The 17,556-nt window shown below is 35.1% G+C and overlaps 1 protein-coding gene across 4 annotated transcripts in view; it reads left to right on the top strand.

Moving 5' to 3' along the window:
- The window catches only part of NR2C1 (nuclear receptor subfamily 2 group C member 1), a 37,040-nt gene extending 20,178 nt beyond the window's left edge, over positions 1 to 16,862 (top strand). For 3 of the 4 annotated variants that reach the window (XM_045826663.1, XM_045826665.1, XM_045826664.1), the window contains exons 8-14: positions 1,729 to 1,913; positions 2,994 to 3,159; positions 3,960 to 4,081; positions 10,478 to 10,617; positions 11,998 to 12,135; positions 14,111 to 14,216; positions 16,343 to 16,862. In XM_045826663.1, coding sequence (XP_045682619.1) covers positions 1,729 to 1,913; positions 2,994 to 3,159; positions 3,960 to 4,081; positions 10,478 to 10,617; positions 11,998 to 12,135; positions 14,111 to 14,216; positions 16,343 to 16,517 — 1,032 coding nt within the window. In that variant the 3' untranslated portion in view covers positions 16,518 to 16,862. The remainder of the gene's footprint in view (positions 1 to 1,728; positions 1,914 to 2,993; positions 3,160 to 3,959; positions 4,082 to 10,477; positions 10,618 to 11,997; positions 12,136 to 14,110; positions 14,217 to 16,342) is intronic. The other variant, XM_045826666.1, reaches the window with a different exon arrangement.
- The last annotated feature ends 694 nt before the right edge of the window (positions 16,863 to 17,556 follow it).

The following is a 17,556-nucleotide window of genomic DNA, read 5'->3' on the forward strand; positions in this document are numbered from 1 at the left end:
GACTTGGGCTATGTAAAAGTCAAGGGGCAAGGGTCCATCACCCCCTATTGCTGTAGCCCCCAAAGTCCTTCCTTGGGGGCCTCTCACGTGATCATACCTGTCTTAGATCGTTCTCCTTGGAGAATTTTACCCGTCATTGGCTAATCGACCAAGCATTGGGGCCCAGGCAGGGTGAAGTAAAAGGAGCAGAAGCAGCGCTCCTGCCAGGGACATAAGCTTTTGTCTCCTTGCTGGCTTACGGTCCAAGGTCGTTCCCTCAGCCTTAGCCTTGTTGGGGGTTACAACTTCTGAAACCAGGCAGAGCAGTTCCCAAAAAAAAGGAACAAAATAAGCAATATTTTTGGCATATTATGCTTTATTATTTAAAGAAAGGTAAAAACACAACTGAAACGCAAAAGGTTTGTGCAGTGTATGGGGAAGGTGCTGGGACTGATCAAACATGTTGAAAAAAGTTGTTTGCAAAGTTTCGTGCAAGAGATTTCTCGCCGGGTGATACTCTACAATTGGGGAGACCAATTGAAGTTGATAGCTATCAAATCAAGACATTAATTGTGAACAATCAATGTTATACCACATGGGAGATAGCGGATATACTCAAAATATCCAAATAAATCAAGTTTTTAGTGAAAATGAAGAGTGTGTTTTTTATTTTAAAACGGAAGAGTCAGTGGTTTGATTCCCAGTCAGGGCACATGCCTGGGTTGCGGGCCAGGTTCCCGGTGGAGGGCACATGAGAGGCCACCGCACATTGATGTTTCACTCCCTCCCTTCCCCTCTCTCTAAAAATAAATAAATAAATTGTTTGAAAAAAATACATCATTAAGGGGTCCTGTCAATATGTCGTAGAAGGCAACTGAAGGCTTCTCATTAGATTAAGATGAAATAATTTGAGCATTTAAAATAAAATAGAATGACTAATGGATTTAAACACATCAAATATGTAAAAATCTATGAAATTAAAATGATACTCAAAACTCATCTGTCACCATTAGAGATTTCTAGAGCATTGACTTATTGCTCTGAAAATTGATAAATAGAAGAACAATCAAGCACTTATCTGCCTGTGTTGTATAAATTATATTCCTGGGTAGTAAAGAGTTAAGGAAATTCTCTTTCATAAAAAAATTATAGCTAATAATACATGAATAATATGCAAATACATACATCATTAAGAAAAATAAGCTGGAGACAGTGGAAAAATAAGCAATGTGTAACATAGTACCTTAAATATGTAAATATATTTTTCAGCCACACTGTTCCTGGTATTTAACACATTTTAACACAGTAGCTGGTAAAAGTTGGGATCCTAGGAAGTCTGTACAATAATAATACATTTACATTTTTTTCTTCTCTTCACTAATACTTTTATTCTGTGTAACTTTATAATGTATATGTCTTGGAAATTATAGCAATATCAGAATTTAATACTAATAAAGGATCATCTAATTCAGTATCCTTTTACTAGAGGAAGAGGCTGTGATGTGTCATTTGGTTTGAAGTAGCTTTTGTATAAACATTTTTTATAAACATAGGAAATGTACGTAATGTTTTTAAACTTGTTTTTTCTTCAAGTTTTTATATGCTCAGAGCTCTTTGATTTACTTTATAAGTTTCATCTTAATCAGAGTATTTTTCTTTTGGCATTTTATAATCTAGAATTGGATATTTCAGATTTAAAAGTTTATTGATACTAACTTGCAGAGTTTTAATACTTTTTTTTTTTTAAAGGCTGAATCATGTCAGGGAGATTTAAGTACATTGGCTAGTGTGGTTACATCATTAGCAAATCTTGGAAAAACTAAAGGACATTCTCAAAATAGTAATAAAATGTCTATGATTGAAGGATTAAGCAATGGTGATACCTCTTTGTGTGAATTTAATCAAGAAATGCATACCAACGGTGATGTTTCAAGGTAAGGCCTGTTTTGATCTTAAATGTCCTTTTGCTTAAGTGTCCTTTAGTATTTCTTACAATATTTTTATATTGAATACTATTTATAGAAATTTCAGAAAACAAGGCTTTCTGTTAGACTTAGAAAATTTCTTTTCCCTGCCAATTTTTAATGATGAAACAGATTTAAAGACTTAGTTGAATCAACTACATTTTTTAAGTTATAGTTCAGGAAACTGCTATCAGACTTCTATTTTTTTATTCTCTCAATATTAATACTTAGGATGTGGAAACCAGATTTTTTCAGGCTTTTTTCACACTCTGTTCATCACCTAAAATATTGAAGAAACGACCTTTAAGAGTCTCAATAAGCACTTTGTTGAACAACTGCTTTTAAGGAACTCTAGAAGGCATCTCATCAAAAAATATGGGGAACTGTTTTGAAAAATTATTTGCTACCATTAGTTCATCATTTGCCATCCTTATCTCAAATTCTTACAGTTTAGATTTAGCTATATAACCATAAGTTTAAAACTATTCTCTGAATTTTTAAGTAAAATTAAAGCCTAACTTTGTATTATGTAGAATAAAGTCAACATAAGTTCTAGCCCATGTTCTTTCTAAATAATTGCTCTTTGTAGAGTAAATGGGCTGATATCTTGTAGTAACAAGTATATAACTTATAAAAGCATATTTTCATACCAAAGTATAAGGATTTTTCTCCCCCTTAATTACATAAGATTTTTTAAAAGACTAGTTCTCTGGTAATATATTAATATATTTTTCATATCATACATATGAAGTCTTAATTTGTTGCTTTGGGGGAATTATAAATCATGTATCATAAATCATGTATTTCATGTATCACTGAAATAGAGTGTTCAGTGATACACCAAAGTTTTATTTTCTAAACAGTTTTTTTAGGCCTAAATCTTAAATCATGTATTTCATGTATCACTGAAATGGAGTGTTCAGTGATTCACCAAAGTTTTATTTTCTAAACAATTTTTTAGGCCTAAATCTTAATTCCAGAATTTTATGTAGGATTTTTATTTTATAGTGGAGATTGGCCAAGCTCACAGCTTCTGATGTCTCCTTATAGGGCATTTGACACTCTTGCAAAAGCATTGAATCCTGGAGAGAGCACAGCCTGTCAGAGCTCAGTAGAGGGCATGGAAGGAAGCGTACACCTAATTGCTGGAGACTCGAGCATAAGTTACATCGAAAAAGAGGGGCCACTTCTCAGCGATTCACATGTAGCTTTCAGGGTATTTCCATATATATATTTTATAATTTTTATGTTGTATTATCCATTTTGATTTTAATCTTCCTTTCAAAAATCAAAGTATATTTGTTGTGCTTTTAAAAGTCAGAAGTATCCCTAATAGAATTCAAAACAGCAACTAAAACATATACATCTGCCTATATAAAATAATGGCTTAATAAATCCTGTTTATAAGTCATAGTTATATCAGTTAATGGGTTAAGTCTATAAAAGTTAGCTTTTAGAACATTTATACATTTTTTTTTTACTTTAAGTATTGGCATTAATGATGTGTCAAATGCATTGGTTTTTATCGGAATATCCACCTCCCCGATGACACCAGCAGGCCTGCCTCACCCAGTACTCTTCTTACCCTGTAACCATCTGAATTTAACTCCATAGCCTGAATGAAAGGAGTGTTTAACATACAGGATTGATAGCTCCTTGTACTGAATTGGTTGAATACCATTGTTAAGAAAGAAAGAGAGGAAAGGAAAAAACATATTGTTAGACCAAGACAGAAAGTAACTTTTAAAAACATAATCAGATAGTATCATGGTTGGTATTTGTTAAGTAGGACTCTGCTTGTCTAAATATTGCTTTAGAAACTATGATCTACTCACTTATTCTAAATCCTATTTTTAGCTGTAAAATCCAGTGACTTAGATTATTTCCAGATTTGTGTTTTGCTGACTCTATTAGATTCATATATAATATGTTTACATTTAACCCTTTCAAAGTAATGACAGTTTGGAACTGTCAGTCATAAGAGAATTGACCTCAGTGCCTATCTGTCCACACTAGCTCACCATGCCGTCTCCCATGCCGGAGTACCTGAATGTGCACTACATCGGGGAGTCCGCCTCCAGACTGCTGTTCTTGTCCATGCACTGGGCACTTTCCATTCCTTCCTTCCAGGCTCTAGGGTGAGTGTTGCGAAGTCTTAAACATAAATGTGTATATTAAGTAAGAACTTTTATTTTGGGAGGATCTGTATTAAAGGGAAAAAAATGTTATAGCATAACTTTTTAAGTTTTGTCATTTATGTTACAAATCATGGCAGCTAGTATTTTCTGTATTTATATTTATGTGGAAGAGTGTCCATATTTCATAATTTGAGTCAGTTAACAATTCAAATGGGATGTGTGCGGTAGAGCTGATAAATTATGGCCAGCTTTCATAACAGGCTGTCCCTGGAGGACTACAGACGGCGGGCAGCCTGTAGGGATGTCCTAGGGTTTGTTTCCCTTCCACCACTAGTGTTCATCTCAGGCTTTTAATAAGGAGCTGAAACTTGTTAACAGTGAGCATGCTTAAAAATAGAAATAACTGTTTTCCAATCATGTGATTGGAAACCAAAAAAAGGAAGAAAATGCAAACCCATAGTACCACTGTGATCATTTAGAACTTCGGTTCTTCTGCTGAGTAGCACATCTGTATTCTGTTCTGAAGTAGTCAGATGTTAATGAAAATGGTCTGCTATAAGAAACCCAAGCTTTACCTAAAGTTTGCCAAATTTATTTGGATTACTTTAAGGTAACTGGAATGCAGAAGCAAAGAAACCATGGAAAATGTTAACCCCATAATTAGAAAAGTGTTATTCTAGTGACAGAATCCTTGTTCTAGTTACAGGACCCTACTCACCAGTGTGATTTTGTAAGCAATTCACTTTCATATTCTATTCATCTGTTTAAGGAATAAGAACTGCCCTCTTTTAACCTTAGAGAAAATATTAGTGTAACTAAGAAACATATTTGAATGATGACTCTTTTTCCTGTTATTTTTTTAAGTATGTTTTATTGATTATGCTGTTACAGATGTCCCAGTTTTTCCCCCCTTTGCCTCATTGCCTAGTAGCCCCCTTCCCTCCAGCAGTCCACCCTTAGTTCATGTCCACGGGTCATGTGTGTAAGTTCTTTGGCTTCTCCATTTCCTGTACTATTCTTAACATCCCCCTGTCTATTTTGTTCCTACCAATTATGCTTCTTAATCCCTGCACCATTTCCTCCTTTCTCCCGTTTCCCCTCCCAGCTGATAACCCTCCAAATGATCTCCATGTCTATGATTTTGTTCCTGTTCTGGTTGTTTGCTTAGTTTTGGCTTTTGTTTTTTAGATTCAGTAGTTGATAGTTGTGATTGCCATTTTAATGTTCATGGTTTGGATGTTCTTCTTTTTCTTAAATGACTTCCTTTAACATTTCACGTAACAATGGCCTGGTGATGATAAATTCCTTTAATGTTACCTTGTCTGGGAATCACTTTATCTGCCCTTCCATTCTAAAGGATAGCTTCGTTGGATTAGAGTATTCTTGGTTGTATGTCCCTGCCTTTTCTTTCCTGCAAAGTTTCTAACTTTCTGCTTTTCTCTTGCTTTTACATTCTCTTTATCTTTCACCTTTGGCGTTTTAATTATGATATGTCTTGTTGTGGTCCACTTTGGGTCCAATTTGTTTGGGACTCTCTGCTTCCTAGATTTGTATGTCTATTTCCTTTGTCAAATTAGGGGAGTTCTCTTTCATTATTTTTTCAATTAAGTTTTCAATTTCTTGCTCTTCCTCTTCTCCTTCTGGCACCCCTATGATTTGGACATTGGTACGGTTAAGGTTGTACCAGAGGTTCCTAGGCCTCTCCTCAGGTTTGTTTGGTTTTTTTGAATTCTTGTTTCTTCTTTCTGTTCTGGTTGAATGTTTATTTCTTCCTTTTGTTCCAAATCACTGATTTGAATCCCAGTGTTCTCCCCTTCACTGTTGGTTCCCTGTAGATTTTCTTTATGTCACTTTGTGTAATGTTCATTTCTTTCCTTGTTTTGTGGCCGTACTCAGTATCTCTGAGCATTGTGATAACCAGTGTTTTGAACTCTGTATCTCATAGGTTGCTTATCTCATTTCTTTTAGTTCTTTTTCTGGGGTTTTGTTCTGTTCTTTCATTTGGGCCATATATTTTTGACTCCTTAATTTGGCAGCCTCCCTATATTTGCTTCTGTGTATTAGGTAGAGCTGCTTTTACTCTCTCTCTTAGTAGCATGGCCTGTGTAGAAGAGGTACCTGTAAATTGTATGGGTTAGAGCCTTCGGTAATCTCCAGGGCCAGGCAACCTACTTCACTGTTTTGTGGCTCTATGTGAGGGGAGGGGTCTCAGAGAAGGGACATTGCTGCTGCCTGCCTTCTGGGGGTTTGTCCAGCATTTGACCCATTTCCAGTCACTTCACCCACTTCCCTTATGCTGTTGGTGTCTGTCCAGCTGCTGCCCTGTGGTTTGTGTTGATTCTAAAATCATGAGGGCCATTTAAGCAGCAAAAATTTGGCAGTTCTTCCGCCACCCCAACCCCCAGTGGTTTTTATAGCCAGAGATAATGGGGGGTTATCTTCCCAGTGCTGGAACCCTGTTCTTTGCAGTCTGGCCTGGGGCTGGGATCACTCACTCCCAGCTTATCCCCCCTGACTTTTATCTACCACATGTGACTGTGGGACCACACGTAAGTGTGGAACTACACATGAGTGTGGAACTGTCCATGCCACCACCTCCACCTCTCTGCCCTGTCTCTGCAACTCCACCCCTCCTACCCGTCTGGATGTGTGTGGCTTCATTAAATTCTTGGTTGTTGGACTTCTCTACAGCTCAATTTTCTGATAGTTCTGGGTGTTTTTCATTTTTGAGATCTGGTTGTAATTCTTTTTATGGTTGTGCAAGGAGGAGAAGCGTGTCTATCTACGCCTCCATCTGAGCAGAAGGGCTCTGAATTATGACTTTAAAAGGCATGCATAAAACCTCGTAATTTGATTTATTAATCGTCATTGGATATACTATTAATATCATGTATTAAATAATGTACTTAGTAATACTGTTACCTAGACTAAGAGCATGATTTATAAAGGTTAGCCTTTAAAACAATTGTTAGCTGTTGCTCTCAGAATAACATTTAACTCATAATTTATCCAGTCTGTTTTTTAAGAAAAATTAAAATACAATGTAAATTTACACATTAGCAGTTAATATATTTTAAAGCATTACGTTTAGTTCCCCAGGTGTACAAATCAAGGTATACTTGTACCTTGAAAAGTAACCTGGTGCTATTTTTTATAATAATAGACTATCAATTGTTCTAGTAAAACAACAAAAGGACTTTAGGGGTAGTGATTTGAATTCCTTGATTATTTGTAACACCACTGCTATTAAGTATTTCTGTTAAATTAAGTGTGATTATCCTATGGAAAAAATCCAAATGTTAAAGAAACCAAAAATAAAGCCTGGGGGTTCCAATTATAACATAGTTTAATTATATGGTGGCAGCCACATTTCCCTGTCATCTGTATTGAAAATTGGTTTCAGTGTAACAGCCACAGGATTCTTTGCAGTTAAAATTATCTATTGGTGTAGCTGCTGTATAAACTCTGTTTATTATTACTAAATACCATGGAGTTTGAATTAATCAGATGGATGAAGACTAAGTACTTGTATTTCCATAAAATACATCTGTATAAATAGTGAAACTGTTGAGTCTAAGAGGATATGGTATACCTTTTAGGTTTTTGCTAGGTACTACCAAATTGTTCTCCAAAAAAGATGCTGAGACAGTTTGCACCCACATTAGCAATGTATGGTAACAAATGCTTTATTTTCCCACACCTTCTTTAGTTCTGGGTGGTATTCATCTTTCTTGACAAATAAAAATAGTATCTTGTTATATTTTATTTTGTTTGAGATCAAAATTTTAATTATTTTTATATGGAGATTTAATAATACTGATTTTAATACTGATTTTATTTTCACTTAAACATTATTTTAAAATAAATTTTAAATAGTCAGTTCTCAGATACTACATGGGAAACTGATCAGCCTAGATTAAAAATTTCACCTGAGTAATTTGGGTGAAATTAATTACTTTCTGTAACTCTTAAGTTGGCAATACAAGCTTTTGTTTGAGTATATTCGGTTCTCAAATAAACTGTAATGTCGTAAAGATGGCCGTGGGTTTTAACTTGATAAATGATTTCTGATTAAATAAAAAAATTTATCATCACTTCCTCATGTACACTTTCATTAGTGTGTACATATTTCCTATCAGGATGTTTTTTAAAAAATATATTTTATTTATTTACTTATTTTTAGAGAGAGGGAAGGGAAGGAAAAAGAGGGAGAGAAACATCATTGTGCAAGAGAGACGGCGATCAGCTGTCTCTCGAGCGCCCCCAGCTGTGGAGACTTGGTTCGAAGGCCGGCACTCAATCCACTGAGCCACACCAGCCAGGGAGATCCTATCAGGATGTTCTTACCAACCTCACTCTCTTTGGAGAATTGAAATCTTTGGTTTAAAGACTATTTAATAGGAAAAGTATCCAGGTCCACAGGGTCCTTTTAACTCTATATCTTATCTAAAATTTTAAGTCTCCTGTTCTATATCCCCTGCATTCATTTGCTGAATTTCTTCTTTATGCCACCTACTGTGCTGTTGACAGAGATACAGAAATGAATTTGGGTGTCTTTGCCTTCAGTAAGGTGTTAATCTAGTACAGGAGACAGACACTGAAACCAATAAATTAGAACACCGTGAAATAAGTGTAAAATATAAACGAATATGTGGCACCGAAGGGGGAATGATAAACTACCTTGGGAGAGGAATGTGATAAGAGAATTTTTTTATTTTTTAGGTGAGCTCTGAGCTGTATGTTAAGGCAGTGATTTTCAACCATTTTCTTCTCATGATACATATAAACTAATTACTAAAATTCTCTGGAACACCAAAAAATAATATTTTTGCTGCTCTGACCAAAAATAAACATAATTTTGATTCATTCACACTGATGGCTATTGTTGTATTGGCAGTTATCATCTTTTTATTTTATAATCTAAGGGAGAAGAGGCCAGTGTATTGCACTTTTTTAAAAAGTTTTATTTATCTACTTTTAGAGAGAGGGTAAGGGAGGAAGAAGAGGGAGAGGAACTGATCAGTTGCATCTGGCATGCCCCCAACTGGGGACCTGGCCCACAACCCAGGCTTGTGCCCTGACTGGGAATCGAACCAGCAATTTTTCAGTTCTCAGGCTGGCGCTCAGTCTACTGAGCCACACCAGCCAGGATGAAATTTTTTTAAAAAGAAGGGAGGATAGCATTTACAATTCACTCAACAGTTTTTATGAGTACCTACCACATGGTGGTTTTCACCTCAACAAGTTTGGCCCTTGTCCTTCCTTCCTGGATTACTATTCCCCTAGATTTTTTTTTTTTTCTGTCTTTCTCTACTCAAATAACTCAAAATGCCAGGCTTGTAGTAAAAGGTTCCCAACCACCTTACCTGAACACAACCCCTCCTCCCCCTTTTTTTAATGCAGCATTCTATTTTATAGTAATGTAGAATTTTTATGACCTGAAATTAACTTAATATATGTATAGCCATATGTATATGTGTGTTTATTTATATAAAATATTTTAAAGATATATTTATTATGTTGCCCTTTTGTTTCATGAAGACAGATTTAATCCATCATGTTTGTTGCAATTTCTCCAGTGCTTCAACCGGTGCCTGGCTTTTATACTTTATGTCATGGCCTGTTCACATTATACTTACATTTGCATCTTATCATATCGGAAGGAGATCGAAGTTATGTAGTGTCTGTGCATTTTATACAGCTAAACAGCCTGAGACTTGGGAAACTAATTTTCCCTGATTTCAGATGGATAATAAGTGGATGATTTAGGTTTTATAACCCTGGCTTTTGATCTCTAATACTTTTTCTATTCTCTCATGCTACTGAGGTTTCTTATGTAGAAGAAATTCAGGAAAGTACTTTGGACCTTTCTTATCCTCCTTACTCCCAGTAATATCCTCTTATCTCATAGAGATAACATCTCATCTGAAACAGACTTAAAGAACAAACCATTTTTCCCAGGAAAGTGATTGTTTACCTACCATCAAATAATTCTAATTTGTCTTAAAAACAAACACTATTTATTGGCATTTAAAGAAAAATAAAACTTGGAAAAGTTTTTTTTAATGTATGCTTTTGCCTTTAATTTTTTAAAACAATCTTTATGCTGTCTGATTCCATGAAATTTGACATTAAAACCCCAACTTCTGTAGTCTGAAACTGTTCTTATAAACTGGCTGGTTGATTAATGAGCTAACTAATTAAATTTCTAAGCCTTACTCCTCAGGTGCTGTCAGGTATACAGAACACAGAGCTGATTAAGTCCGTGCCCAGTTAGTCTTTCTAGAGTAACTGTGCTTCAGTGGTATTTTACTTTAAATATGTGTCAGTTGTGAAGTTTATAAAATATATTTTAATAATACCTAATTTGTGTGTGTGTGTGTGTGTGTTTAATAGGCAAGAAAACAGCATATCATTGGTGAAAGCTTACTGGAATGAACTTTTTACTCTTGGCCTTGCCCAGTGCTGGCAAGTAATGAATGTGGCAGCTATATTAGCAACATTTGTCAATTGCCTTCACAGTAGCCTTCAACAAGGTAAAAAGCACCTTATTTCCTTTTCTGGGATATGAGAGGGGATGTCAGTTTTATAAGGTGTTACAATTAAAGTTACATATCTGATGATAATGCCTTACGTACCAACATCTTTTTTGCTTTAGATTATTTTTCCATTTTGATAGTTTCGTTGATCACCAAGAAAATATTTCTGAATATTTAAATTTTTAAATATTTTAAAGCACAACAAAATTGAAATTACATGTTTAAGTCTGGCTGGCTCTTTCTCACCAGGCCTTGTGAATGTTTGTGCTTTGGCACAGGTACCAAGGTATCCAGGGTTAGCTTATGTAGAAGTGATTAATTATTTTAGAATGTATTCTTCCAACCAGTTTTTAAACTACCTTTCTTCATGTCAACACTTTGAATTCCAAGACTCTTTTGTCAGTGCATCAGGGTGTATTCTTTTATTTTAAAAATACTGAAGAGTCACAGAATAATCCTTACTCTCTTTTTTTCCTTTTCTTCATGTCGAGGTGGTTACAGCTTTTATTCATTCAAGGAGACAGGCAGTCACCGATTTATAAATGTTTACCTTGAGAGTGGCATAAGACTGACCAAAAAAGTGCCCCATCCTCGAATGGAAACTGCCACTTGAGTTTAGGAGTAAATTATAAAATGGGAATTATGTTTTATTTCCTAACATACTCCATTTCCCATTGTTTTAAATTATCTGCTTCCTCATATTCAAGGGCAGAGAAGTCACCTTAAAGTTTCATCAGCAGCAGATCTAGAAAGCGGCATCACACATCCATTTTGTGTGTGGACTCCTAATCTTGATTTATCTCTCATAAGTGTGTAATGTGTTATACAGCCTACCTCCACAAAAGCTGTGGTTGGCCAGTCAGATGTGTTTTAAACATATCCCTCCACAGCAAATTAAAATATTCATCATAAAATTTACTTTACTTAGTTTTTCTTTGGTCTTTGCTGTATTTTTTACTAATTATTTTTGTTTTAGTAGTCTTGGTAACTTCTAAAAATCTAGATGATTTTGCTCATTTTTTAAAATCAGTACAAGCATAAATAAAATCCTGTTACCAAAATTTGAATTTTTTGAACTTTGGTTGGCTGGTATTTCAGATGATTATCTTCATATCTTCTCAAAGGTATATCTTGAAGGAAACATTATATTTAGGGTTTTTTATACTAACAGCTTGGGTTTTTTTCTTGAATGAACAATGTCTAAAGATCATTTATTAGTTTCATCTATACTTGCAGAGATACTGAATTTTAAACATTTGTAGATTGGTTATATTTAAAGCTGGAAATTAGTGAGAAGAAAATATATTGGATAAAAATAGTCATACATTTTAACAGAAAACTAGAAGATTTTGTTTGCCTGTTTGTGTTTAATTGAAGACAAAATGTCAACAGAAAGAAGAAAATTATTGATGGAGCACATCTTCAAACTCCAGGAGTTTTGTAACAGCATGGTTAGACTCTGCATTGATGGGTATGAATACGCTTACCTGAAGGCAATCGTACTCTTCAGTCCAGGTACATAAATACTGACTTCTTATTTAAGATACAATTTTTGACGTTGTGGAGAAATTGGAACCCTCATACCCTGCTGCTGGGCATATAAAATGATGCCGTTACAGTGGAAACAACCCAAGTGTTCCTGAACAAATGAATAAATAAATAAATGTAATACACGCTTACAGTAGACCTTTGCGACAGCATGGATGGGCCTGGACAACATTATGCTGAGTGAAATAAGCCGCACAGAAAAAGACAAATATCATGTGATTTCACTCATATGTGGAATCTAATGAGCAAACTGAACTAACAAGGTAAATAGAAACACTCAGAGAACAGGATGACAGCTAAAGGGGTAGAGGGATTGAGCAAAGAGGAAAAGACTCATGGACATGGAGAGCAGTGTGGTGATTGCAGGGGCCCAGGGGGTACAAGGGGACTAAATGGTAATGGAAAAAATACAATGAAAATAATAGAAAAAAATAGAATATCATTCATCTATAAAGTTTAGTTCTGACATATGCTACAACATGGATTAACCTTGAAAACAGTATGCTAAGTGAAAAAAGCCAGTCGCAAAAGGCCACATATGATATAATTCCATTGATAAGGAGTGTCTAGAATAGGCTAATTTTAAACATAAAGTAAGTTAGTAACTACCAGGGACTAAAGACAGGGGAGAACAGGGAGTGACTGTGAATGGGTTCAGAGTTCTTTCATAGTGGTGAGAGAGTTCTGAAATCAGATTGTGGTGATGGTTGCACAGTTCTGTGAATAATTTCAAACCCTTGAATTACACACTTTAAGTCAGTGCATTTTATGAATGTTAGGCACCTGGGTATGCAAAGGAAAGTTGGAATTACCAAAGTGACATCACTGACCTTTAGTTCAGTTGTTACATCTGCATTTGAATTCCTAGGTCTGTTTTGCTGGGCATCGGTAAAAGGCAAAATGAGGTATGAGTGTTGTGTTAATGGGGTCAACTTCCAGCCATCTTGTTAGAGTCACCAACAAATAGAGGAAAGGGTCTCTTATTACTCTGCCCATTTCTAGGTTTCACATGGGAAGTGTGCCAGTAGGTTTAGTGACCAGTCACTAAATAAGAAAAATGGACTGTTCTCTTAGGCTCTGTGTTTTTCATTTTGGCATGTATTTCTCTTCCTGTATATCATAATATAATTATCTTAGGAAAGCTGCTTCTTACCCCAGTGATATACCAGTAAGATAATTAAAGCTTTTTTGTACTGTTTCTTACAATGTTTCATATAAGTCAATAACATGTATCTTCATTTTTTATCACAACCAACTTGCTTTCATTTTCCTTAAAATTGAAAGCACATAGATTGAAGTTAGAGGTATGATGTAATTTTATTTAAGTATTCCCAATATTTTCTATTCATTACTTTTTTAGTCTCTTAAGACAAAACAGAGCTTTCCATATTTCTTAATATTTCTTAAGTTAGACATTTTTATGAAGTTCTTTTAATCCATATTTGAAATTTTATAGTAACCATTGAAATGTCTATAGATTATATTTCTGCTATAATTGTTCTAACAAGATGATGTTCATAGTTATTACATTTTTACCTAACAATAGTGGGCTTTTTAAATAAAAAATGTAGAATAAAATCTGCAAATATTTTATTGGATTAAAAATACCTTTTTAATTAGGCTAAGCCATTTTTTTTCACCATTAAAAGCAAAGCGAGCAAAATTCCTTCTACCACTTTTGGGATAAACTAAAATATCTATTAGCAGAGCCCATTGGTTTCAGTTTATATTAGATATTAGAATATATGTATGAGATAAAAAATAGTTTTAAGGGTTTGAGCACAGTTTGTGCTGTTCAGTAATATTCATGGAAAGAGTCACACATACGATGAAGCTCCATTTTTGACCAAACTGTTCTTCTCACCCCTTTCCATCTCTACTCTTGCGCCTTATTAAATGAACATTCATACATAAGGTAATAATATATTCTTTTATGTTTCAGATCATCCAGGCCTGGAAAACATGGGACAGATTGAGAAATTTCAGGAAAAGGCTTATGTGGAATTTCAGGATTATATAACCAAAACATATCCAGATGACACCTACAGGTATTTCGAAGTTAAATACTATTTAAATTCATCTTAAAACTTTTTTGTGAATCTGTTATTTCATTATTTTCTATTCCAACAGTAATTAAAATTTCTGTTGACCTTTGAAGTAGATAAAACCATTAAAATCAATATGCATTATTGCAAGTGCTTTACGTGTAATATCTCGTCCAGGTCTTACATTGGGCATAGAGGAGACTGTAGCACACAGAGGACATAACTTGTCAAAGGCTGCACAAGCAATGGCAGAGCCCAGCTGAACCCAGGTGGTCTGACCATAGCACCCAAACCCTTATTTTCTTCTGATGAAATAATGTATTTTGTTAGTAAAAGGAGGGGAAATTAATGAAAAAATACCATGAGACTTTTCTAATTAACTTTGAAATTTGGCTTATGATATTTCTACCAATGTATTTCTTGCCAATGTCCTTTGAAAAAAAAATTGTATAAGATCAGTTCAGTTTTTGAAGGAGAGAATTGTAAACACATGGCCATCAGAGCCAGAGTGCGTGGGTTTGACTCCTGACCTTACCAAGGGCAGATATTTTAACTCCTCTGCTTCAGTTTCTTTACCCATAAAATGGAGATGACAGCCGCATCTACATTTTACAATTAGTATAACAATTAAATTAGTTAATATATGTAAAGAGCATAGAATAGTGCGTGTTTCATAGCAAGGGCGATATAAATATGTTTGCTGACATTATGTATTTAACATCCTTCAAATTAGTAAGAACATTTGACATATAATGGTTTACACATATTAAATAATAGAGTTATAAGCCAGCTCAATTGTGAAAATCAGCCTTAGTTTATGTAACCAGTTTTCTTACCCTGCGTGCTCCCAGTTCTGTGGATGCAGCTCAGCCCGTGGGAACAACAGGAGGTGAGGAATTTGGGGAGTAGAATATGTGGCTATGGGACGAGCACTCAATCCTGGAGCTGCTGATTTCATTTGTTCTTAAGGACTAGAGTGCCGGGCCTTAGACCCGAGGAAGGATAAACATATCACAAGTTTTTTGAAAAGGTGGTTATTTTGTTGTTGGTTTTGTCATAATTGTTTTTTCAGATTTTTTTTCTTAAGATTTTATTTATTTAGAGGGGAGAGGAGGGAGAAAGAGAGGGAAAGAAACATCTGTGTGAGAAACATCAGTCGATCCATTGCCTCTCATGTGCCCCCAGCGGGGGGCCTGGCCTGAAACCCAGGCAAGTTTCCTGACCTATGCCTGGCAGTTGAACCAGCAACCCTTCCGTCACAGGCTGGCGCTCAATCCACTGAGCCACACAGGCCAGGGCTGTTTTTTCAGGGTTTTTTTTAAGTTTTTAAAGTTGTTTTATATGTCATTATAAAGTAAATACAGCATTTAAATTTCCTCTTCTGTAGATGTACAGTTGTTTGCTGACTTTTCTGTTCTATTAGGTTTCAGGTACTTTGATGTCTGGAATTTTTTCTCAGGTTCTTACGTTCCTAATTACTTAAAAATAATAAATTATCTTTGGATAGCAGTTTTCAGTGTATAATGTACTTTCCCATAAGACATTATCCTGCCAAAATTTGAGAACCTCACTAGCACAGAAACTGGCAGAGATCATTCCCATAATTTTTACAAAAGCCCTGTGAGAGAGACTGGTGTGAGTGGCTCACACACATTCACATAGCCAGGGGGCGGCTGAATCAGTGTTTGAGGCCAGTGGTGTTGATTCCACATTCTGTGCTTTTCCCAGTGATAACAACTATTGCCTGCTTTACTATTCCCAGTAGTTTTTTGTTAACCAAAACCAAGAAAACTATTACCATTTGAGCCTTGTGTGCCCCAATAACACAAAATATAGCTGTTCTTACAACCTCAAATGAGCTCCTAAGCCATTGCAAACGTAACTTGAACCATGGTTTAACAGCATGGCAATCAAGAGCAAGGCTCACCGCAGAAGTCTGTCCGACTGTGTTTCTATCCAGTTGATTGTCATGCACTGAGGCTTGAATACTATGGTTTTTATTTCAACTTTTGAAAATTAGACCTTTATTAAGGTAGGCAACAAAAAATATAGATGCAGAAATTACATTTTTCTACTAAATCTCTGTTTGATTTATAACCTTGTTCTCCCACCCCTTTATTTATTTTTAGGTTGTCCAGACTACTTCTCCGATTGCCAGCTTTGAGACTCATGAATGCTACCATCACTGAAGAATTGTTTTTCAAAGGTCTCATTGGCAATGTACGAATTGACAGTGTTATCCCGCATATTTTAAAAATGGAACCTGCAGATTATAACTCACAAATAATTGGTCACAGCATTTGAAAGCTGTGAGCTCAGTATAAACTTACTGTTCTCTCTCACACTGAACATAAGAAGACACCAAATTGAACTCATTGTTTCCAGGGCATCTGGAAATTATGACTTTAAAAAATAACTGAAAACCAAAGTATTTTAATTTTGACTTTCTTAAGAAGAATTTTCAAAGTGACTGGGAGGTAGCAGGAATTACAATTTCCCTACCTGTCTTATTTAAATGAGTAAGAAATACTATGGATTTACTCTTGGTTAAGATGACACCTAGAGCCGTCACCTTTTAACTGTCTAAACTAAGATCTCTCATTTTATCTATTTGGTAAAGCAAATAAATCAGTCTTTTTTTTTTTTCCAGAATTGTGTTCTATTCATGTTTAATTTCATTACAAACTAGTAGAAACACTTAATTGTCAGAAATATTTGAGGATGTCCTTTTATTTTACTCTTCTCTAATATAATCAGTTTTCATTACTATGTCAGATTATTTTATGCGCAGTGGTGTAATGATAACATTAGAACCAGAGAAAATAATAATTGAATATATATATTTTTTGTCTTTTGTAAATACTATGGCACCCCTAGTATATACCAGTCTCATTGCTGGCAATGAGACATAGGTCATTCGTGATCTTAAGTTTTTTAGTGATGTATAATGATTAGTTACAAGCACTTATATTTACATATGTAGAAGGAAATGGTTTTTGAGAATAAGATAGGGTTCATGTTTTAATATTTTTGGCTTACTGCTGTGTTTTGAAAGTAGTAGAGACTCAGCCCAAATGTTTCAGCATTGCAAACTAGATACTAAAGTGTTGCTCTCCCGTTCCACAGAGCGCATCTGTCCTCTCCCTCTTTTCTGATCTACATTATTGCATAGTTTCCTGACCCTTCCATGGGTGCTAGCCACTTTCTTTTAGGTCATTAGAAATACACAATTTGTTAAATAATAGCCAGTCTATGTTTTCAAGGTGAGTAAAACAATGATTTTATAGCAGTTGATAATTCTTAAAATTAAAAAAAAATTTAATATATAAAGGAATATGCACTG

Source organism: Phyllostomus hastatus, unplaced genomic scaffold, assembly GCF_019186645.2.
Source record: "Phyllostomus hastatus isolate PE091 unplaced genomic scaffold, TTU_PhHast_1.1 phas_scaffold_755, whole genome shotgun sequence".
Lineage (NCBI taxonomy): Eukaryota > Metazoa > Chordata > Mammalia > Chiroptera > Phyllostomidae > Phyllostomus > Phyllostomus hastatus.